The sequence below is a fragment of the Macrobrachium rosenbergii genome, chromosome 19, assembly GCF_040412425.1.
Source record: "Macrobrachium rosenbergii isolate ZJJX-2024 chromosome 19, ASM4041242v1, whole genome shotgun sequence".
In the NCBI taxonomy this organism is placed as follows: Eukaryota; Metazoa; Arthropoda; class Malacostraca; order Decapoda; family Palaemonidae; genus Macrobrachium; species Macrobrachium rosenbergii.
Window position 1 is genome coordinate 21,064,574 of NC_089759.1, and position 22,141 is coordinate 21,086,714.

A 22,141-nucleotide genomic window follows, 5' to 3' on the forward strand; every position below is an offset into this window, starting at 1 on the left:
GAAAAAGGAAGATAGCTATTTACTTATATATTGTAGATGTAACAGAACGTGACTTCCTGTGCAGGTATTTTCTGTTTCTTGCAATTTGTATTAAGATATCTTAATAACTGATGAACTTTTCTGTATGAAAGCTCAGTTCATACAACTGTTACCTGATTTTTTCGTAGTTCCTTGCATAAGATGTACCATCAGTGAATAAAATGGTTAAAAAGTATTACATAGCTAAACATACTTAATTTATATATATTCTTTCCTGAAAAGAAAGAGATGAGCAATTTAACATAGCAAATAATGCTAGTACATGTTAGATTTGTCACTAGAGCATATATTTTCTAGTACATGCGCATGAGATTGCAGATGAGTATTAAAACGTGAAAGGGAAGGAAAAGATTCTCCTTTTAGGACACAGTGAAGCCAAGAGGCAAAAACATCAAGAGGAAATAATCTAAATAAACTTCAGTTATGAGAGCAAATTATTTATTCAATAAAATGTATATCACATAATTCACAAATTCCATATGTTTTAACAACTCAAAATCAGTAACAAAAACAATGTACTTATGGGTGAAGACATGTTTGTTCGGTTGGATAAATGTGTTTGTCTGTTTCTGAGATACGACAAAGTCCCATGGCTGGGAGTCAAGAGTCAATCAAACATTATGGGTGGTAAGATATGGGATGAATATTGAGTCAGTTAGGCTTTGAGATGGATCCAGATGAGAATCGAGAAGTTTTGTGTGTTAGTGGAGGTAGAGCTCTTTGAGATCTTTTCCGTTTTGCTGTTTATCTGATTAACCACTTGATTGTTTGTATCTCATTCTTGTGGAAACTGCTGAAGTCATGATTGTAGTTAGTAAAGAGCATATACAAAATACTGGCCTCCAAAGGTATTCATATGTTTGACATAGGTCTTCTATTTGCCATAGCCTCCAGGCCTGACTCCACCATGGACGCCCCCTAGTCCTCCTCCCAAGCCTCCTCCTAGTCCACCTCCTAGTCCTCCAACACCACCATGCACTCCCCCAAGTCCTCCCCAAGTCCGCCCCCAAGTCCTCCCCCAGTCCTCCCCAAGTCCTCCCCAAGTCCTCCCCCCAGTCCTCCCAAACCACCAAGACCTGGTCTCACACCTCCAACTGGACGCCCTCCTCTGTAACGAAATGATGAGTTTTTAATTATCAAATTTACGATGGTTGAGAGTAATTTTTTTTTCCATGTGTTTCACGGAAAGCACAACAGAAAATAAAGAGAATGTTGGCAGACTCTTACCCAAATCCTCCTCCGTAGGGCCTGCCTGGTTCGGGAATGGCGGCAACGCTGCACACCAGGGCGATGGCGACGATCTGAAGGAAATGGAAATAATTTACTATCAAGTTCAAGGTTAAATGACACGGTAAAAAATCTTTCCAAGTCAAGTGGAAGACGGAAAGTCATGAGTTTTATGTTGAGTTCGCTGATATTCTTGATTCATAAATAAAATCCTTAAAATTTTTAATGCGAACTAAGAAATTAAAGAAGAAAATCTTTTTTAATATGGTGGTTATTTTAAGTTTATATATAGACCTCTTCAGTGAGTGTTAGCTAAGAAAAACTTATTTTGCTTTCAGATGATATACCAAAAAAAAAAAAAAGATTGCCAATTTGATAACCAAAATCTAAGGCCGCATATTTTCCATTTTAAAAATGTATGAGATACACTACAAAAAATATTTGGGTGTATTCCAAAGATTAAGAATTTTTCACGAAATAGCAGATATCCTTACCAGGACGTAGGCACGCATTGTGATGTTAGGACTTAAGTGAGAGACTTCAACTCCTCAGCTAAGATGAGTGGTTGTGAATGTCGCTTGCAGCCTCCTGCCAGCTTATATACACGATCAACCGCGAGTATCCTTTGGTCTTCCCCGCCCCTTTTTTGATGACGTCACACACTTTCCCCGAATAGGTTTCTTGGCATAGCTGCTTCGAAGAAGCGCGCAACGAATTTATTCACGTAATTAGAAACGCTTTAAAGGATCATCGTCTCTAACAGTTAATGCATCACCCTTTTAACTTATACCAAAGAGGAATATATAGGAATAAACGACAAGCCTGAGCTAAACCAATGAGGATTTTTCCCACTCTTGATAGGCATCACTCCAGACACCTAGCAGGTGGCTGGGAAGATTTTTCCAGCTTCATGAGTTTCGCAATCCCAACTTGTTTCTGCACCTTTTATCTTTTCCTACTATGCCCTCTCTTCTTTCAGGGTATCATCTGCCTTCACACAAAGGCCTGTATGAAGTATAGAGATCACTGTGAAATCATATCTTTTTCGGAATAAATTTTATTGTTCCTCATTAATTTTGACATTTGAACAAGCCTTAATTATTTTTTATTCTCGTAAACATATTTATATTAATATTATAACTCCACGCCTAGTATATAGTTATGTTGTTGTTTCTCATATTATTCTTACTGCTTTTTGTTCCCTCCAAATGTGCTTCTTCTTCTTCACTTTTACCCTAAGTAACTTTGACGAATCCAAAAATATAAATATCGGAATATAGTGCGGGAAAGAACCTTAAATGGGATACAAAATTTCCAGAATGCCATCTTGGCCCATCAAAAATCACTGGATTTTTAGTTTACGTGGGTAAAGAGATTTCCGTTTGCTCAAAAAGAAAAAAAAAAACCTTAGCTGATTTTCATTTGAGAGTAGTTCCAAATATCTGCGCTATAGCAAATTTAGAATATTCTCCGTCCATTATTATTATTATTATTATTATTATTATTATTATTATTATTATTATTATTATTATTATTATTATTATTATTATTATTTTGGAAGAAAACCACCTTTGAGGCAAATTTTGTTGAAAAGACTGTATGATGTTGGGCTTATATTTCGCCTTCACAACTTGGCGCAAAGTATCTTGATTTCAGCAGGTAAATTATAAAACAGATATCGGAAGTTTATTTATTATTATTCGGGCGCTTTGATAGTCCTTGCTACCATTGAGAGGAGGTAAAGGGCACGAGGGGTATTTGCAGGAGTATTTATACCCGAAAACCAGTTTACAAAGAAGGGGGCGATTTTTGATTGGTTGGTCATATTGGCCGCGAGTCTGGCTAACTGACACTGGCGCTGATTGATTGGTGCCTATGGGCTTTGCTTGCAGCTCGAGGAAGAGGGCGGATGTAGCTTTGTCTCAGGGGCACACCTCGTTGTCCCCTGAAGGTTGTCGGCAGGAAGAGGGTTCCTGAGTGATAGTTAGAGCAAACTTCCACCATAGAACTGCAAGAGGTCCATGTTGGCATCAAAGACTGTGGTATTCCTCATGATGTGCTGGCATTGGAGGATGTTACGTCTTCCCTCATGCAGTGTTGATACACTGCAACTTTCATATAGATAGACAGTGGCCCTCTTAGAAAGGGGGGTCGTTGTCATACCAATGCAAGAATGTTGGCATCCATCCTCCGGGAACAGTATTGGTAGACCACTCCTCTCTACCTCATAGGGTTGCTGCTGATGGAGGAGCTGTTCTTCTTGAGGTACTAGGCATTCCTCTGATTCTTATGATTGATCTTAAGGTCGACCTTTGTGTCAACTTCAGCAGGAGGTCCATGAGCCTTAATGATGTTCTTGAGGGCTGCCTTGTTCTTCTGTACTCTATACTCATATATCTCGAAGTAGAATAATTATATGGTCCTTATGCCCTCTACAACACCCTTACTACTTGACCGTAAGAATATCCTTTTTTAACAGTGCATAGGCGACATGTTCAAGTTCATCAGAGGTGGCACTCCAGGAACATCAATGGGAGAGGGCACAGCGGACATAGGCATTTTCCAGTCTATGAAAGGGGATCATAAAGGAAGGAGGATTCCTGTCCAAGCACGCTCTATTTTTACAGAAATACAAAGTGGAATTGTAATGAAAAAAGGCTGCCTTCAGCCCGCTCTGTTTCTTCAGATCTGTATAATGGAATTGAAATAAATAGAGGCTCCCTGCACAAACATGCTATTTTTCTTTGTTTTTATAAAATGGAATTGTAATGGAATAATGCTTATTGCTCAGGTATGCTTTTTCTTCAGATCTGTATAATGGAATCATAACGCAAGAAGGTTTCTGTACAGGCATTCTCAATTGATTCAAGCCCGTGTAATGGAATTCTATTAGAAGGAACTATCCTATGTATGCATGTTCTGTTTGTTCAGAGCCATGTTAGGGAATTACAATGAAAACGAGCTTCCTGTACAAGCATGCTGTTTCTTCAATTCTGTTTAAGGGAAATGTAGTGGAAGGAGGATTCTTGTGTAGAATTTTCTGCTTATTCAGATCAGTGTAATTGAATCATATAGGATAGAGGCTACTTGTGTATATAATTTTATATTTGTTGACATGTATCATAGTAAGAAAGCTTCATGTACAGGTATGCTGTGGCTCATGAGATTTGTATGAAGGAATTATAATGGTAGTAGGCTTTGCTTTCAGGCATGCTACTTTTCTCTGGATTCATGTAAGAGAATTGCAATGGAAAAACGCATCCTGCATAGGCTTACTCATTTTTGCTTCATTTTCGTATATTTTTTCATAAAGGTGTTAAACTATCTTTGTAGGCATATTCTGTTTTTTCGTATTCGTTTAAGGGCAGTGTGATGGAATGAGTGTTCCTGCGCCAGCTGATCTACGTAAGCAAGTCACAATGGGGTGAGGCTTTCTATCCAGGCATGCTATTTCTACAGATCTGTGTAAGGAATTTGTTACTGACGGAGCTTCCGGCACTGGCATGTTCCAATTCTTCAGGTCCGGTGAATGTAAATGTTATGGAAAGATTCTTCCAGTGTAGCAAAGCAGTGCTTTTTCAGATTTGTGCAAAGGAAATCATAATGGAAAGAAGCTTCCTGTGCAGCCATGCTCTCTTTCACGAGATTCATGCATGGGTATCATAATGGAAGAGGCATTCTCTGATTCTGCGGCTCAGCACAATCCTCAGATTGGTGCTAAAGAATCGTATTGGTAGGAGGATTTTTGTATTAAGATGCCCTGTTTTTTTCCTTGACTTATTTTATTCACATTAGTAATCATAACAGGAGGCTTCACATGTTGACATGTTAAGTTTCTGTTGCCCAAATATGTGTAAAGATAGTTTAATAAATGGAGGTTGTCTGTGTCGAAATTTTCTGTCTTTGGATTTCACACAGGTATTGAAATGGTAAACAACTTCTTATGACTTGTAATTGTAATAAATGGTGGCTTCCTGTGTAGGTATTCTCCGTTTTTTCAAATTTGTATATGGATATCTTAATGGTAGAAGATTTTTTTTGTGTTTGTAACAGTTTTATACAGCTTTTACCTCATTTTTTTGTAGTTCTTTGCATGCCATGCATCATCAGTGAACAAAATGGCTAAAAGGTATTACACCGCTCAGCGTATTTAATATGTATATATTATTTCCTGAAAAGAAAGAGCTGAGCAATTTAACATAGCAAATAGTACCAGTACATTACAGATTTGTCACTGGAGCATGTATCCCTGATGCACGTACATGAGAGTGCAGATGAGTTTTAAAATGTGAAAGGGAAAAAGAAGATTCTCCTTTTAGGACAAAATGAAGCCCAGAGGCAAAACCATCAAGAGGAAATAATTCAGAGAAACTGCAGTTATGACACTAACTTATTTATTCTATAGAATTTATATCACATAATTCACAAATTTCATACGTTTTAACAATTCAAAAACAATAACAAAACAATGTGCTTATGGGTGAAGACATGTTTGTTTGTTTGCTAACATGTGTTTGTTTATGAAATATGGCAAACCCCCATTGTTGGGAGTCAACCAAATATTATGGGTGGGAAGATGTGGGATGAATAATGGGTCAGCTAGACTTTGAGATGGATTCAGATGAGAATCGAGAATTCTTGTATGTTAGTGGAGGTAGAGCTCTTTTAGATCTTCTCAGTTTTGCTGTTTATCTGATTAGCCACATGATAGTTTGTATCTCAATCTTGTGGAAGCTGCTGAAGTCATGATAGTAGTTAGTAAAGAGCATATACAAAATACTGGCCTCCAAAGTTATTCATATGCTTGACATAGGTCTTCTATTTGCCATAGCCTCCAGGCCTGACTCCACCATGGACGCCCCCTAGTCCTCCTCCTAGACCTCCTCCTAGTCCACCTCCTAGTCCTCCAACACCACCATGCACTCCCCCAAGTCCTCCCCCTAGTCCTCCCCCAAGTCCACCTCCTACTCCTCCAAAACCACCAAGACCTGGTCTCACACCTCCAACTGGACGACCTCCACTGTAACGAAATGACGAGTTTTTAATTATCAAATTTACGATAGTTAAGTGTAATTTATTTTCCATATGTTTTACGGAAAGTGCAACGGACAATAAAGAGAATGTTGGCAGACTCTTACCCAAATCCTCCTCCGTAGGGCCTGCCTGGTTCGGGAATGGCGGCAACGCTGCACACCAGGGCGATGGCGACGATCTGAAGGAAATGGAAATAATTTACTATCAAGTTCAAGGTTAAATGACACGGTCAAAAATCTTTCCAAGTCAAATGGAAGACGGAAAGTCATGAGTTTTATGTTGAGTTCGCTGATATTCTTGATTCATAAATAAAATCCCTAAAATTTTTAATGCGAATTATGAAATTAAACAAGAAAATCTTTTTTAATATGGTGGTTATTTTAAGTTTATATATAGACCTCTTCAGTGAGTGTTAGCTAAGAAAAACTTATTTTGCTTTCAGATGATATACAAAAAAAAAAAAAAAAAGATTGCCAATTTGATAACAAAAATCTAAGGCCGCATATTTTCTATTTTAAAAATGTATGAGATACAGTACAAAAAATATTTGGACGTATTCCAAAGATTAAGAATTTTTCACGAAATAGCAGATATCCTTACCAGGACGGAGGCACGCATTGTGATGTTAGGACTTAAGTGAGAGACTTCAACTCCTCAGCTCGGATGAGTGGTTGTGGATGTCGCTTGCAGCCTCCTGCCAGCTTATATACGCGATCAACCGCGAGTATCCTCTGGTCTTCCCCGCCCCTTTTTCGATGACGTCACACACTTTCCCCGAATAGGTTTCTTGGCGTAGCTCTCCGAGGAAGCGCGCAACGAATTTATTCGCGTAATTAGAAACGCTTTAAAGGATCATCGTCTCTGACAGTTAATGCATCACCCTTTTAACTTACACCAGAGAGGAATATAGGAATAAACGACAAACCTGAGCTAAACCAATGAGGATTTTTCCCACTCTTGATAGGCATCACTCCAGACACCAAACAGGTGGCTGGGAAGAAAGATTTTTCCAGCTTCATGAGTTTTGCAATCCCAGCTTGTTTCTGCACCTGTTGTCTTTTCCTACTATGCCCTCTCTTCTTTCAGGGTATCATCTGCCTTCATACAAAGGCCTGTATGAAATATAGGGATCACTGTGCAATCACATCTTTTTCGGAATAAATTTTATTGTTCCTCATTATTTTGACATTTAAACAAGCCTTAATTATTTTTTATTCTTGTAAGTATATTTATATTAATATATAGTTATGTATATAGTTATGTATATAGTATATAGTTATGTTGTTGTTTCTCATATTATTCTTACTGCTTTTTGTTTCCTCCAAATGTGCTTCTTTTTTTTTCACTTTTCTCGTAAATAACTATGGCGAATCCAAAAATAGAAATATTGGAATATAGTGCGGGAAAGAACCTTAAATGGGATACAAAATTTCCAGAATGGCAACTTGGCCCATCAAAAATCACTAGATTTTTAGTTTACGTGGGTTAAGAGATTTCCGTTTGCTCAAAAAAAAAAAAAAAAAAAAAATAACTGAGCTGATTTTCATTTGAGAGTAGTTCCAAATATCTGTGCTATATAGCATTTAGAATATTTTCCGTCCATTATTATTATTATTATTATTATTATTATTATTATTATTATTATTATTATTTTGGAAGAAAACCACCTTTGAGGCAAACTTTGTTGAAAAGACTGTATGGTGTTGGGCTTATATTTCGCCTTCACAACTTGGCGCAAAGTATCTTGATTTCAGCAGGTAAATTATAAAGCAGCTGTCCGAAGTTTATTTATTATTATTCGGGCGCTTTGATAGTCCTTGCTACCATAGAGAGGAGGTAAAGGGCACGAGGGGTATTTGCAGGAATATTTATACCCGAAAACCAGTTGAAGGGGGCGATTTATGATTGGTTGGTCATATTGGCAGCGAGTCTGGCTAACTGACACTGGCGCTGATTGATTGATGCCTATGGGCTTTGCTTGCGGCTCGAGGAAGAGGGCGGATGTAGCTTTGTCTCAGGGGCACACCTCGTTGTCTCCTGAAGGTTGTCGGCAGGAAGAGGGTTCCTGAGTGATATTGAGAATAAACTTCCACCAAAAAACTGCAAGAGGTCCATGTCGGCATCAAAGATTGTGGTATTTCCTCATGATGTGCTGGCATTGGAGGATGTTACGTCTTCCCTCATGCAGTGTTGATACACTGCAACTTTCATATAGATAGACCGTGGCCCTCTTAGAAAGGGGGGTCGTTGTCATACCAATGCAAGAATGTCGGCATCCATCCTCGGGGAACAGTATTGGTAGACCACTCCTCTCTACCTCATGGGGTTGCTGCTGATGGAGGAGCTGTTCTTCTTGAGGTACTAGGCATTCCTCTGATTCTTATGATTGATCTTAAGGTCGACCTTTGTGTCAACTTCAGCAGGAGGTCCATGAGCCTTAATGATGTTCTTGAGGGCTGCCTTGTTCTTCCTGTACTCTGTATTCATGTATCTCGAAGTAGAATAATTATATGGTCCTTGTGCCCTCTACAACACCCTTACTACTTGACGGTAAGAATATCCTTTTTTAATAGTGTTTAGGCGACATGTTCGAGTTCGTTAGAGGTGGCACTCCAGGAAGAGCAGTGGGAGAGGGCACAGCGGACATAGGCATTTTCCAGTCTATGAAAGGTTGATCATAAAGGAAGGAGGATTCTTGTCTAAGAACGCTGTATTTTTACAGAAATACAAAGTGGAATTGTAATGAAGAAAGGCTTCTTGCAGCCCGCTTTGTTTCTTCAGATCTGTATAATGGAATTGTAATAAATAGAGGCTCCCTGCATAAACATGCTATTTTTCTTTGTTTTTATAAAATAGAATTGTAATGGAATAATGCTTCCTGCTCAGGTATGCTTTTTCTTCAGATCTGTATAATGGAATCATAACGCAAGAAGGTTTCTGTACAGGCATTCTCAATTGATTCAAGCCCGTGTAATGGAATTCTATTAGAAGGAACTATCCTATGTATGCATGTTCTGTTTGTTCAGAGCCATGTTAGGGAATTACAATGAAAAGGGGCTTCCTATACAAGCATGCTGTTTCTTCAATTCTGTTTAAGGGAAATGTAGTGGTAGGAGGATTCTTGTGCAGAATTTTCTGCTTATTCAGATCAGTGTAATTGAATCATATAGGATAGAGGCTACTTGTGTATATAATTTTGTATTTGTTGACATGTATCATAGTAAGAAAGCTTCATGTACAGGTATGCTGTGGCTCATGAGATTTGTATGAAGGAATTATAATGGTAGAAGGCTTTGCTTTCAGGCATGCTACTTTTCTCTGGATTCATGTAAGAGAATTGCAATGGAAAAACGCATCCTGCATAGGCTTACTCATTTTTGCTTCATTTTCGTATATTTTTCATAAAGGTGTTAAACTATCTTTGTAGGCATATTCTGTTTTTTCGTATTCGTTTAAGGGCAGTGTGATGGAATGAGTGTTCCTGCGCCAGCTGATCTACGTAAGCAAGTCACAATGGGGTGAGGCTTTCTATCCAGGCATGCTATTTCTACAGATCTGTGTAAGGAATTTGTTACTGACGGAGCTTCCGGCACTGGCATGTTCCAATTCTTCAGGTCCGGTGAATGTAAATGTTATGGAAAGATTCTTCCAGTGTAGCAAAGCAGTGCTTTTTCAGATTTGTGCAAAGGAAATCATAATGGAAAGAAGCTTCCTGTGCAGCCATGCTCTCTTTCACGAGATTCATGCATGGGTATCATAATGGAAGAAGCACTCTCTTATTCTGCGGCTCAGCACAGTCCTCAGATTGGTGCTAAAGAATCGTATTGGTAAGAGGATTTGTGAGTTAACATGCCCTATAGTTTCCTATTTATTTGAGTCATATTAGGAATCACAACAGGAGGCTTCACACGTTGACATGTTAAGTTTCTGTTGCCCAAATATGTGTAAAGATATTTCAATAAATGGAGGTTGTCTGTGTCGAAATTTTCTGTCTTTGGATTTCACGCAGGTATTGAAATGGTAAACGACTTCTTCTGACTTGTAATTGTAATAAAAGGTGGCTTCCTGTGTAGGTATTCTCCGTTTCTTCAAATTTGTATATGGATATCTTAATGGCAGAAGATTTTTTGTATGTGAAACAGACTTTCGTGCAACTTTTACCTGATTTTTTTGTAGTTCCTTGCATGCCATGCACCATCAGTGAACAAAATGGTTAAAAGGTATTACACCGCTCAGCATATTTAATATGTATATATTCTTTCCTGAAAAGAAAGAGCTGAGCAATTTAACATAGCAAATAGTACCAGTACATTTCAGATTTGTCACTGGAGTATGTATTCCCTGATGCACGTACATGAGAGTGCAGATGAGTTTTAAAATGTGAAAGGGAAGAAAAAGAGTCTCCTTTTAGGACAAAATGAAGCCCAGAGGCAAAACCATCAAGAGGAAATAATTCAGAGAAACTGCAGTTATGACAGTAAATTATTTATTCTATAGAATTTTTGTCACATAATTCACAAATTTCATGCATTTTAACAATTCAAAAACAATAACAAAATAATATGCTTATGGGTGAAGACATGTTTGTTTGTTTGCTAACATGTGTTTGTTTATGAAATATGGCAAAACCCCATTGCTGGGAGTCAACCAAATATTATGGGTGGGAAGATGTGGGATGAATAATAGGTCAGTAAGGCTTTGAGATGGATTCAGATGAGAATCGAGAATTCTTGTATGTTAGTGGAGGTAGAGCTCTTTTAGATCTTCTCAGTTTTGCTGTTTATCTGATTAGCCACATGATAGTTTGTATCTCAATCTTGTGGAAGCTGCTGAAGTCATGATAGTAGTTAGTAAAGAGCATATACAAAATACTGGCCTCCAAAGTTATTCATATGCTTGACATAGGTCCTCTATTTGCCATAGCCTCCAGGCCTGACTCCACCGTGGACGCCCCCTAGTCCTCCTCCTAGACCTCCTCCTAGTCCACCTCCTAGTCCACCTCCTAGTCCTCCAACACCACCATGCACTCCCCCAAGTCCTCCCCCTAGTCCTCCCCCAAGTCCTCCCCCAAGTCCACCTCCTACTCCTCCAAAACCACCAAGACCTGGTCTCACACCTCCAACTGGACGACCTCCACTGTAACGAAATGACGAGTTTTTAATTATCAGATTTACGAAAGTTAAGAGTAATTTATTTTCCATATCATGTTTCACGGAAAGTACAACAGAAAATAAAGAGAATGTTGGCAGACTCTTACCCAAATCCTCCTCCGTAGGGCCTGCCTGGTTCGGGAATGGCGGCAACGCTGCACGCCAGGGCGATGGCGACGATCTGAAGGAAATGAAAATGCTTTACTGTCAAGTTCAAGGTTAAATGACAGTCAGAAATCTTTGCAAGTCAAATGGCAGATGGAAAGTCATGAATTTTAAGTTGAGTTCGCTCATATTCATGACTCATGAATAAATCCTTAAAACTTTTAATGCTAATTGTGAAATTAAACAAGGAAATCTTTTTTGATATGGTGGTAATTGTAAGTTTATACATAGACCTCTTCAGTGATTGTTATCTAAGAAAAACTTATTTTGCTTTTAAATGATATACCAAAAAAAGATTGACAATTTAATAACGAAAAACTGAGGCCAGGTAATTTCTGTTTTAAACATGTATGAGATACACTACAAAAAATATTTGGACGTATTGCAAAAATTAAGAAAGTATTTTGTATGAAATAGCTGACATCCTTACCAGGACGTAGGCACGCATTGTGATGTTAGGACCTAAGCGAGAGACTTCAACTCCTCAGCTTTGTTGAACGGTTGTGGATGTCCCTTTCAGACTCCTGCCAGCTTATATACACGACCAACCGCGAGCATCCTTTGGTCTTCCCCGCCCCTTTTTCGGTGACGTCACACTTTCCCCGAACGGGTTTCTTGGCGTAACTTCTTTTTTGGAAGCACGCTTTATCGTTGCCATTTTGTTAACGAATTTATTCACGTATATAGAAACCTTTAAAAGGATTATCGTCTCTAGCAGCTAATGTATCATCCTTTTAAATCATTTTAGAAAGGAATATGGAAAAAAACGATAAAATTACACCGAGCGAATGATGATTTTACCTAACCTGGATAGGCGTAACCCCAGACATTAGCAGTCTCCTGGGAAGAGAGATTTTTCCAGCTTCATGAGTTTCGCAATCCCAGCTTGCGTTTGCAACTTTGGTCTTTTCCTACTATGCCCTCTCTTCTCTCAGGTTATCAGCTCACGTTATACAAAACCGTATAAGGGATGCAGAGGCCATTGTGAAATCACATCTTTTTCGGAATCAATTTTATTGTTTTTCGTCTTATTTATTATAGCTGAGCAAGTTTTAATTATGTTTTGTTCTCGTAAATGTGTTCATATTAATATTCTCTAGAACTCTACTCTTAGTCTGGAGTTATGTTGCTATCGTCCATATTATCCTTACTTCGGCAACTTCTGAAATACATATATCGAAACTGAAAGCATGAAAGGACCATAACTGGGGGACTAAGATTCTAGAATGCCCTCTTGGCCCATCAAAAATCACGGTAATAATCACTCGAGTTGATTTTTATCGTACCTGGTTAGGAGAATTTCGTTTGCACGAAAAAAAGAAAAAAAAACTGAGATGATTTTTGTTTGAGAATAGTTCCAATTATCCGTTGTTTAGCAGTTCTCAAATTTTACCTCGATATTATTATTATTATTATTATTATTATTATTATTATTATTATTATTATTATTATTATTATTATTATTATTATTATTATTATGATAAAATACAACGTCCATAGCATAAAATGGAAATAGGAAAAATCTTCCCACGGATATTAAGAGCTATACCGGAGACAGAATTCGGTTCGTTCTTTTCTATTATTGCAAGTCTCTCTCTCTCTCTCTCTCTCTCTCTCTCTCTCTCTCTAAACGGCGTAAAATGTCATTTAGTTTTTATTTAAACATCTAGGAAATACTGAATTCCTCACTTAAAAATTCCACTCACATGACGATGTACAAATGACATGAGTGAATAATGTGCGGGAACATGTCTAATATGATAAGTGGTTATCTTCTCTGTTAGATCGGTAAAAATGTACAAGGTAATATCACAGAGAGAGAGAGAGAGAGAGAGAGAGAGAGAGAGAGAGAGAGAGAGAGAGAGAGAGAGAGAGAGAGAGACTTGCAATAATAAAAGAGATCGAACCGAATTCCGTGTCCGGTATAGCTCTTAATATTCATGGGCAGTTTTTCCCCATTTCCATTTTATGTTATTCACGTTGTATTTTTAATGAACTCACCTTGTTCAGTCCGGGGTCACTACGGGATAATAATAATAATAATAATAATAATAATAATAATAATAATAATAATAATAATAATAATAATAATAATAATAATAATGACTATGCAACATATCAGAATTGCTAAAGAATGATAATAGGAACGACTCTCAAACAAAAACTAACTCGGTTTTTGATGGGCCAGGATGGCACTCTGGGACCTTAGTCCCCGAATTATGACCCTTTCATGTTTTCAATTTCGATATTTGTATTTTAGGAGTTGTCGGAGTAAGAATAATATAGACGATATTTGTTTGTTCGGTTCTAAATTAGATTTTCTTCAAAAACTTTATAGCAAATTCTGCTAAACTATGGTTGTTTTAAACATGTGGTCCTTAGATGGTTTTAAATGAGAGCAAGCAAATTTATAAATTACATATATTTATGACCATGAAATAAAAGGAGCCAGTGTTGGTCTTTGTTTAGAGATACGGGAAAATGTTTAGCTTTGCGTTAACAAACATACTTTTATGACCATTGTTTATTGTTGTTGTTGCAGGTTGATTAAGTTCGTTTCCCTATGTTTTTAAGAGTCATCGGACTACGTATCGTATAATATCAACATTTATGGTTTCTTACCATTCATTCAAGTTATCATTGCAAAAGTACATGTTGGCGATAATGAGATTACCCTATTGATCAGCTTAGTTACGATAAAACTTTATTTCAGTTGGCTTCTAACGTTTACATAAAAATGACCCATCCAATGCATTTTGTGTGAATAACATTAACGAAAATAATCACATTAATACGGAACGGGAGAAAGATAAATTAGAGAACTGGAGAAGGAGAAGGACAGATTCTCAACGTTGTAGTTGTCACAAGCGTCCATGGAAACGAAAACGTGTCAACGAGATGTCTCTCGCTCCGCGGTCCTTGATATCGCGCAGAAAATCTGGTCGTAGAAGGAGGGTCGAAGAATAATATCGTTAGTTTGCCGGTGTACGTCTAGTTGACATCTAAGGACATCCCACCTGGTGTAGCGTTGCAGAATTTTGCTTTAGCGAGTAAATCGACGTTAAGGAGAAAGAATCGTCGATAGAAGGGTGAAGGTCTACAACGTAAATTGGGTTCCCTACAAGAAGACGAGAGTGAGAGACGTGGTGTTTCGCTAATATCCCACCCGGAATTTCTGCTGTGAAGCTTAAAACTTAATTCGAAAGGGTAAGCTTTAATTTCCTCTCTGTAGGGCTGTGTGTTAAGCGGTTCATTTTTTGCTCGGTTTGAACGCTGTGATTTCGTAAACTGATATTTATTTTGGTTACGGTTTTTTCATCTTCAAATTGGGCAGGCAAGCCGTCATGGTTTTTGCGTTAGTAAATTTTTAAATTCCGATCCCACCCTATGCATAATCGAATTTGTGGGTTAACTTCATTACTTGAACTTAAAATATTGGTAGGTCTCATGAAAATGTGGAGGCGAATGCTAAAGAACGACGACCTGCGGTGTGTTTTGTTAATGAGCGCTAACATTTTAGTGTAGTTTAGAGGCTTCACTATTTCTTTGGCAAGCAAGGAACATAAAAACTATTGATCCCATGCGTTTGTACCGATTCTTGAAATGGTAACGTAATTGACTTGAGAGTAGTTAAAACTGTTAACCCATTTTTCAGGTAATAAAACTTGAGTAAGCTTTTTCTATGGGTAACGATTAGTAACGTTAGACTTGTACGGGCTTAGGTACGAGGTTTATTATTGACTTGAGTATTATTGAATTGTTTTACTTTGGCTGCGTCAGAAGTTCGATTGCATTTAACTGATTTGAGTAGCGGCTCGCTGTCTTAAATTTTTATAAGGTCAAGTGCCTGTCCATAATGTTAAACGTCCAAATTCTAGTGATCGTTTTTATTTTCATGAATTGACTGTCATAAGAGTAGCTTGCAAGCGAAAGCAGTAGTTATTAGGATCTACAAAATAGAGATCTGTCATAACGTGCTAGTGTGTCCTAAAGCAAATTAGCAGGTATAATCAGCAGGCAAGAAACTCTATTTTGCATTCAGTCCAGCTTAAACAACGGCTCGGTTTTCTGTAAATATAATTGTAAGTCAATTTTAGCGAAAGATATCTAGGTAAATGAGCTTGAATGGGTTATAATGAGTCAAATTTAATTCTGAATCTTTAATCTTAGTGATTATTTCCAAATTTGTGCTTCTAAATTTAGATTGACTTTTTTTAGTGGTAGGTTTATAAGTAAACATTGTTCATGAATGTTTTTTGGTAGTGTAAGAAACTCCAGGCGTTTGCCATTTGAGAATTTAAGTTTCAATTCTGTAACCTAGTAAAAACTTATTTGTTTAGGTTCCACGCTGCCTTTGATTGTAGTGATTTTTAGACAAATTTACTTAAGTGGGGCCACCTTTGTCGGGGTGGCGGTGCTGCTCGGTCAAAGGTGGCCCAAGGACTGTACATGGTAGGCTATGGCCTACCATGTACAGATCCGCTGAAACTAACTTAAAACCATTTCCTTCCAGGTTCTTTCCTTCTGAGTTTCTAATGATGCTAATAAAGGTTTGCGTATGAAGGCTGGTTTTGTAGCTGCAGTAGGATCTTGGTTATAGTTGGTACGTTTTCACGTCCTGTGGTATTTAGCTAATTCATGTTGAACAGCATTGCTGAATATTGCTTAATCAGGTTAGACTGATTTAGCATTCTGCTACTGGTAATTTAGTAAAAATCGTTAATTTTAGTCAGAGGGAAGGCTAGAGGTCTCATACTGCTGAAGGATATTGTATTTGTGAAATGGTGGATTTTGTTTGAAGGCTTTCAGAAACATTTTCGGTGTTGGTCCACAGGTTAGGTGAACGATGTTTCTAGAGGCAATCAGAGCTCTTGTTAGGACTTGTATCATTCTAATATATGTAGTATTACTACTCCTCGCTTACAATTCTTGTAACTTAAGTTTCGTTTGTAGTAGTTTCGTTTGTTTAGTTTGTTTTACAAGTTGAGGATTCGTATAAAATCTTGTCTTCTAAGGACATCAGTAGCCAAGAGCAGTTAGTCTATTACATTCATTCGTAACGTTTTGATATCCAGGCTTGAGTTAATTTCATAAACTCTACGTTCAGTACATTGATGACAGGGGCCTAATATTTTCTTGTGATGACACAGGATTGTGAAATGAAGGGCTGACAGTTAAAAGAATCTTGTTCATCAAGACCTTGACTGTCAGTTCATGAGGGTAATGGGTTGCTGAATAAATCTGGAATCTGACTTCCGTGTGTGATAGAGGCTGAATTGGAGTAATGGTTGCTAGCAGGACATTTTGTTGCACTAAAGATTTTGAGTGAAACCACTCTTAAAATAGTTTAATTTGAGTATTCAAATGCCAATTTTCGTGTTTTAAGTTTATATATTTGAGTCCATTGAATTCATATCTACAGAATTAAGATGGCTGGAATTTCTAAGTATTCCATTTATAGGTTAGCCCAAAATTGACGCCAGGTTTCAACAAAATGGAGCAAAAAAATGTACTTGCCAAATGTACCAGCTAAGTATGACAATTTGAAAACACAGCAGATGTAATGTCATGCATAAGATTAGAGAATTTTAAGTACTAGCGAAGGATTAATGCGTTTCGCGGCTTTTGGCATCAAAGTATGAGGATTGTAAATTTTCATGAATTTTTGCTTAAGCGTAGGGTGACTGGTGTTTTCAGACTGTTTTCAGTTTGTTGGATGAATTAAGTAAATGTTCTTTGGTCTCCTACTTTTCCAAAGTATTTTCAATTAGCTCAGTATGCATGTGTTATGAGAATATAATTTTCAGAAGTTTACTTTGTTAGTGAATTAGCGAATTGTAATTTTATTATAGTGAATTAGCGAATTGTAATTTTATGCACATCATTCGTGTGGGGACATTTAAGCACCCAACTAGAGAGAACGCTGTAAAATGTTTACATAATGGGGTTCATCAGATTTCTGCGTTATGAAATGAAATGAAATAAAATAACTTTAGAAATAGCTTAATTTCTAATTATGCAATGGCAGTCTTAGGACTTTGAAAGTAGCAATCACAAACACAAAAACCAAATTGGAGTGAAAATTAAAATCTTAATGAGTCAAATCTACATGAATTAATTGTCCGTGGTTGTTAATGCGGTGCCACTCGGTAGCTCTGCCCCATTCGTGTACTGTGCATTTCAGGTAAAATTACTTAATTTACTCCTAAGTGTTAGGTTCATTTGCGTTGGTGATTTTCATTTTTCATTTATTACTAAGGTTTTCGTAGCTCAAATGGGACCTGTTAGGTTTGACAATTTTTGTAGTCTCCTTTTGATGCCTAGATTCCTTAAGTGATTGAGCCACATCGCTTACGATTGCCTTACCAACTTTTATTTCTAGGTTTATAGGTTAAATCATTTGAATTTGAGCAGTTTTTGTTTAAGTCTTGTATTTTCCAACTTCATTCTTCAGATATCCCCAGATCTTTTTACTTACGTCTTTGTTGCACAGGTCTAACTTTATATTAATGATGCAGATAGGGCCATTGAGGCAGAGGTGGTCAAGGGTGTTTGAATGGGCATAAAGGGGGTCAGGGGTGTTTGGTTGGGTCACAGTGGTGGATGGTGTTTGGATAGGGCACATTGGTGGACGGGCCTGTTAAGATGGAGCACAGGGGTGATGTGCAAGTTTGCTGTGAGAGAAGAAAATGGCGGGAGGAAAGGTGAAAGAGCGAGGGTGTGGTTGCAATGTAGAGTTCTCAAGTTGTATGGGTGTAAGGAAAAACATGTCGAATACTTAGGTGTAGGCAGGTGGCCTACATTCATTACGCCCATGGGCTTTACTATTGAAATAGTTTGTATTAATGATAAATCCCATGGTTGGATACTGGAGTATGCCCTATATTTAATATAATAAATATAAAGCATACTCTTGTGTATACACATTTTTATTCAACCTTGAAAGCAAGAGGCTTGTGGGGGTGGGTTTCAAACTCAAAACATAACCCATCCTGACTGTAAGATGGGAATAGCCTCCAGCTTTGGATGCATGATGCCTTGGCTGCTCCTGGGCTTAACAGATTGTGGCATCATTGGTCTCATTACTTTTTACAGACCGGCAGATATAAGCCCTCTACACTACATACATAGATCAACTTCGGCAGAATTAAAGTTTCACTGCAACCCTAGATGTGCTCGATAAGCTACGTTGGTGGTGCTGGAGAGGGCTTTCAGTAGCTCCAAGGACTCCGTACAGTGAAAAGCCAAGAACGTCCTTTGAATATCAGAAATCTTCGTCTAATCTGATGGGCAATGAAGCGTAGGTTCACCAAGGCTTTCTTGAAAGACGAAAGGAAGATCTGTGGACACTGAAGTAGAGAAGTTAGCAGAGGAAAGTAAACCCTTATTGTTTCACGGGGCCAGTAGTAGGCTCCCCCACCCCCCAGATGGCACTCAGGTTAAGGTGCTTTATGCTTCAAGAGAAAAAGGTGCGTTGCTCTTGAGGGTGTGCCTTTCCAACTTTATGGAAGTTGATGGGCTGAAACTTGGGTTGAATTAGGTACGTTATTTAAAAGCCAATAGTAATACCTCGTCTATTAGAAAAATGAACATTGAATATAGTGCTTGCAATTCTGGCATGCTCATTTAAAATTTATGTAAGATTATAATTTTAGCTAAGCAGCATTTCGAAGTGTCTTGAACTAGCCAGACTTTAGTTCTCAGTAGTGATGTAGATTGCACTTGAGTTGCTTTAATCCAAATGTTAAAATTTTGGATATTTTACTTTTGTCAATTTCCAAATGCTTAGATATTAAAGCCTTGTAATTATAAAAGGCAAATTTTCTTTCAACAGGCGAATTCCAAACGCGAGTGAAGTACATGCTCTAGTAACTGGATCCTGCTATTGAAGGATTTTTTGGATAGATCCAGCGAGGCGATAGGATACCACTTTGTGCTTAGTGTACCGGCTGCTGTTTTTGTTAAAATAGAAAAGATGCTTCAAACTAAGGATGTTATGGGAATGATGACAATCGCCGGAAAATGTTGATTTGAGACTGCTAAGGCTTTAAAAACATAATCTGAAATTTTTCATGTACCTTCGTGGCCGTATATTGTTACTGCAAATATTTTATTTTCAGTTTATTTCTGCTGTAATATAGGTAAATAAAAAATTATCTGACTATTAAATTTGGCTTTGAAGTGTAAATTTAACCTGACCTTAAAGTTACCGGTTTGGTATATTCACGTTAATTAGGTAAGTGTTTGGATTGACTCGACCATTTAGCATTGGGCAGAAGTACAGCAAATGTTTTTTGGCAACCCCAAAAACATGACAAATACCGCTTTTATTGGTATTGACTAAAACTGCTGCTATCACAATTGATGATGGTCAGTAAAAGGTATGCAGCCATATGGAGGGCTATAACACAAAATGTCAACCAAGTTTACCATTGAACATGAAACTGGTCCAGAGATTTTACGTAAAAGGTGGCTTCCATAAAGATCTTTTAGGCAAGCAGATCTAACTAGCTTTAGCGAGGTGTGAAGAAAGTGAATGCATTACATATTACCTGACTCTGCCAAAGCAACGCATACATTAAATGTATTGCATAAATGTTCCGATTCCAAAAATCTTGGTATTAAGGTTTTGGCACATTTATGCGAAATGTTGCAGTTTGAGGGTTGTTACTGCACCATAGGAATTTTTTTTTTCTTGTATAAGAGTTTGTACTAGTCAGGAGTTTGTACTAGTCAGGCCTGATGCCGGAAGTTAAAATGTAGTTTTATCGTAGACAGTTGGCAGATTTATAAGTTAAGACCCTCTAGTTATACTTTCCATCGTAGGAATACAGTTTTCATTTTGCGACTGGGTTTTTAGGTCCCGTTAATAGGCTGATAGTGATGTTGGAGGGATGTTCTTTATGCATCTAATGCTATTACTAATTTGGTGTCGGTTAAGACTAAAATGACATACCAACTCCTTTGCGTTTGTAATTTCAAACCGAAATTTCATAGGCTGTATGAAGTTCTTTCTACCTTAAAGCTTTTAGCTGTACAGCGAGTTTTAAACTGGTGTTAAAACGGTGCTATGGGATCAATGGACGAGTGCATAATAAGTTACATATGAAAAGTACTTTAATTCGAAGCAAGGTGTACATTCATTGAAGCAAGGAAGCAAGCAAATTCAGTATGACTTAAAGATGTAGTGTCCGCTGCTGCTACGTGTACAGTATATATAATTACTGGGCCAAAACAGGCTGACCAAATACCTAAGGCTTAGAAACTGACTGGAGCTAAGGTCAGATTGTGGATAGTACGTAGTTGATACGAAATTGATAATCCAGAAATCGGATTGAAGTTCACCTGCCTTGTAAATGTGCTAAGATCACTCAAATCATGCCAACACTATCACCACATTGTCATTGTATGAGAATGAAACTTATTGGATGTAGCACTGAAGGTGCTTGTAAACCATACACAATTGTATCGTGCACTGTTCGTTCATATGCTCAACTCGATAGGAGCCATACTTCGTATCGCTTGATGCGGTTGACACTTGAATTATGATGTCACGTAGCCTTATATATATTAATTTCATGAAACCTTTAACGACTGCCCCTAGGACAAGAAGTTAGGACAGACGAAAAAAAGCATAACACCAGAGAGCACATAGAAACTCGGTTTAAATTTTGACTCTGAAATGTTTCGTCTACACATTAAAAAAGCATTTATATGAATAGTCAAGTCTTAAAGTACTTCAGGCATTTTGGGTACGCTGATGGCATAAGACATCTCAGCTGTCAAGAGCAATGCATAGATATATCGGATAGCTCTGGAAGAGAGCAGAAACCTTCACACGAACTTCCAGCGAATACAAATCGGGAGGAGGAGTTGGATCGGTGGCTGGTTGACTATTAAGCAATGGCAGTTTGAAGGCCAGGGTCTCGCTGAACCTATCTCGCTGAACCTACTGTAGAGCCATAACTACCGACAAAGATCCAAGTAGATAAAGTATGGCTGTAATATGTAGGAAAGAATGGAGTGTTTTTCAGTCCAATAATTCTCGTGTGTATATTTGCTGGTACCAAACGTTTCATATACCAAACAATGTAGTTTGCGATTTTCCTCATTTTTAAATGATAAAATCCATTGTTCAGTGTTATCAGCTAAATTCTGCCATTTTATTACTCTTAAAGGGTTTTTTTTTAGACTTATTTTATAAATAAGGTCCTGTCTCTAGAGATTTCAGCAATTGTGATCTCCAAAATTAATGTTAACCTGTGGACAACGTATTTCTTCGGGTAACTGGGCCCGTTTTTTTTATTTTGAGGGTTTAGAAAGCTTCTTTAAACGAGGAATTGGTAAATGGAGAGGGCCGCACTAAGATAGCGTCTACTGATGTGGTTTCTTTACTGATGAAGATAGAAAATGGTGTATACAATGCAGCGCAGGTGGGGTAACTTGAGAAATTTACATAGCTATCGGGAAATATCCCGTCTATTCGTTTTTGCTTTCGTCCCCGAGGGGCTGGTACTAAACACTAC

At 37.8% G+C, this 22,141-nt stretch overlaps 2 protein-coding genes and 1 long non-coding RNA gene across 5 annotated transcripts; 1 reads left to right on the forward strand and 2 right to left on the reverse strand.

Moving 5' to 3' along the window:
- Nucleotides 1-460: 460 nt before the first annotated feature.
- LOC136848705 (harpin HrpN-like) lies at nt 461-1,920 on the reverse strand. Its single transcript, XM_067121218.1, has 3 exons — nt 1,761-1,920; nt 1,267-1,340; nt 461-1,147 (listed from the first exon to the last, which is right to left on the reverse strand). The coding sequence occupies exons 1-3, from the start codon at nt 1,776-1,778 to the stop codon at nt 994-996; spliced, it is 246 nt and encodes an 81-aa protein (XP_066977319.1). The 5' UTR covers nt 1,779-1,920; the 3' UTR covers nt 461-993.
- A 3,723-nt stretch (nt 1,921-5,643) lies between these two features.
- LOC136848706 (uncharacterized) lies at nt 5,644-12,159 on the reverse strand. 3 transcript variants are annotated; one of them, XM_067121221.1, is made up of 3 exons: nt 6,901-7,051; nt 6,405-6,478; nt 5,644-6,286 (listed from the first exon to the last, which is right to left on the reverse strand). In XM_067121221.1, the coding sequence occupies exons 1-3, from the start codon at nt 6,916-6,918 to the stop codon at nt 6,085-6,087; spliced, it is 294 nt and encodes a 97-aa protein (XP_066977322.1). In that variant the 5' UTR covers nt 6,919-7,051; the 3' UTR covers nt 5,644-6,084. The 3 variants fall into 3 exon arrangements, with proteins under 3 accessions (XP_066977322.1, XP_066977323.1, XP_066977321.1); XM_067121222.1 differs by lacking the exon at nt 6,901-7,051 and adding an exon at nt 12,046-12,159 and having other exon boundaries at nt 5,922-6,286; XM_067121220.1 differs by lacking the exons at nt 5,644-6,286; nt 6,405-6,478; nt 6,901-7,051 and adding exons at nt 10,770-11,436; nt 11,558-11,631; nt 12,046-12,158.
- A 2,389-nt stretch (nt 12,160-14,548) lies between these two features.
- LOC136848709 (uncharacterized) lies at nt 14,549-19,784 on the forward strand. The gene is made up of 3 exons (XR_010856099.1): nt 14,549-14,822; nt 18,711-19,155; nt 19,450-19,784. It is a non-coding gene; the product is annotated as an uncharacterized lncRNA (long non-coding RNA).
- The last annotated feature ends 2,357 nt before the right edge of the window (nt 19,785-22,141 follow it).

Bases quoted from the DNA above. Each gene is read 5' to 3' on its own strand.
- LOC136848706 (XM_067121220.1), bottom strand. The intron at 11,437-11,557 runs GTAAGAGTCTGC...ATTTCGTTACAG, and splicing joins CCCTACGGAGGAGGATTTGG to TGGAGGTCGTCCAGTTGGAG.
- LOC136848705 (XM_067121218.1), bottom strand. The intron at 1,148-1,266 runs GTAAGAGTCTGC...ATTTCGTTACAG, and splicing joins CCCTACGGAGGAGGATTTGG to AGGAGGGCGTCCAGTTGGAG.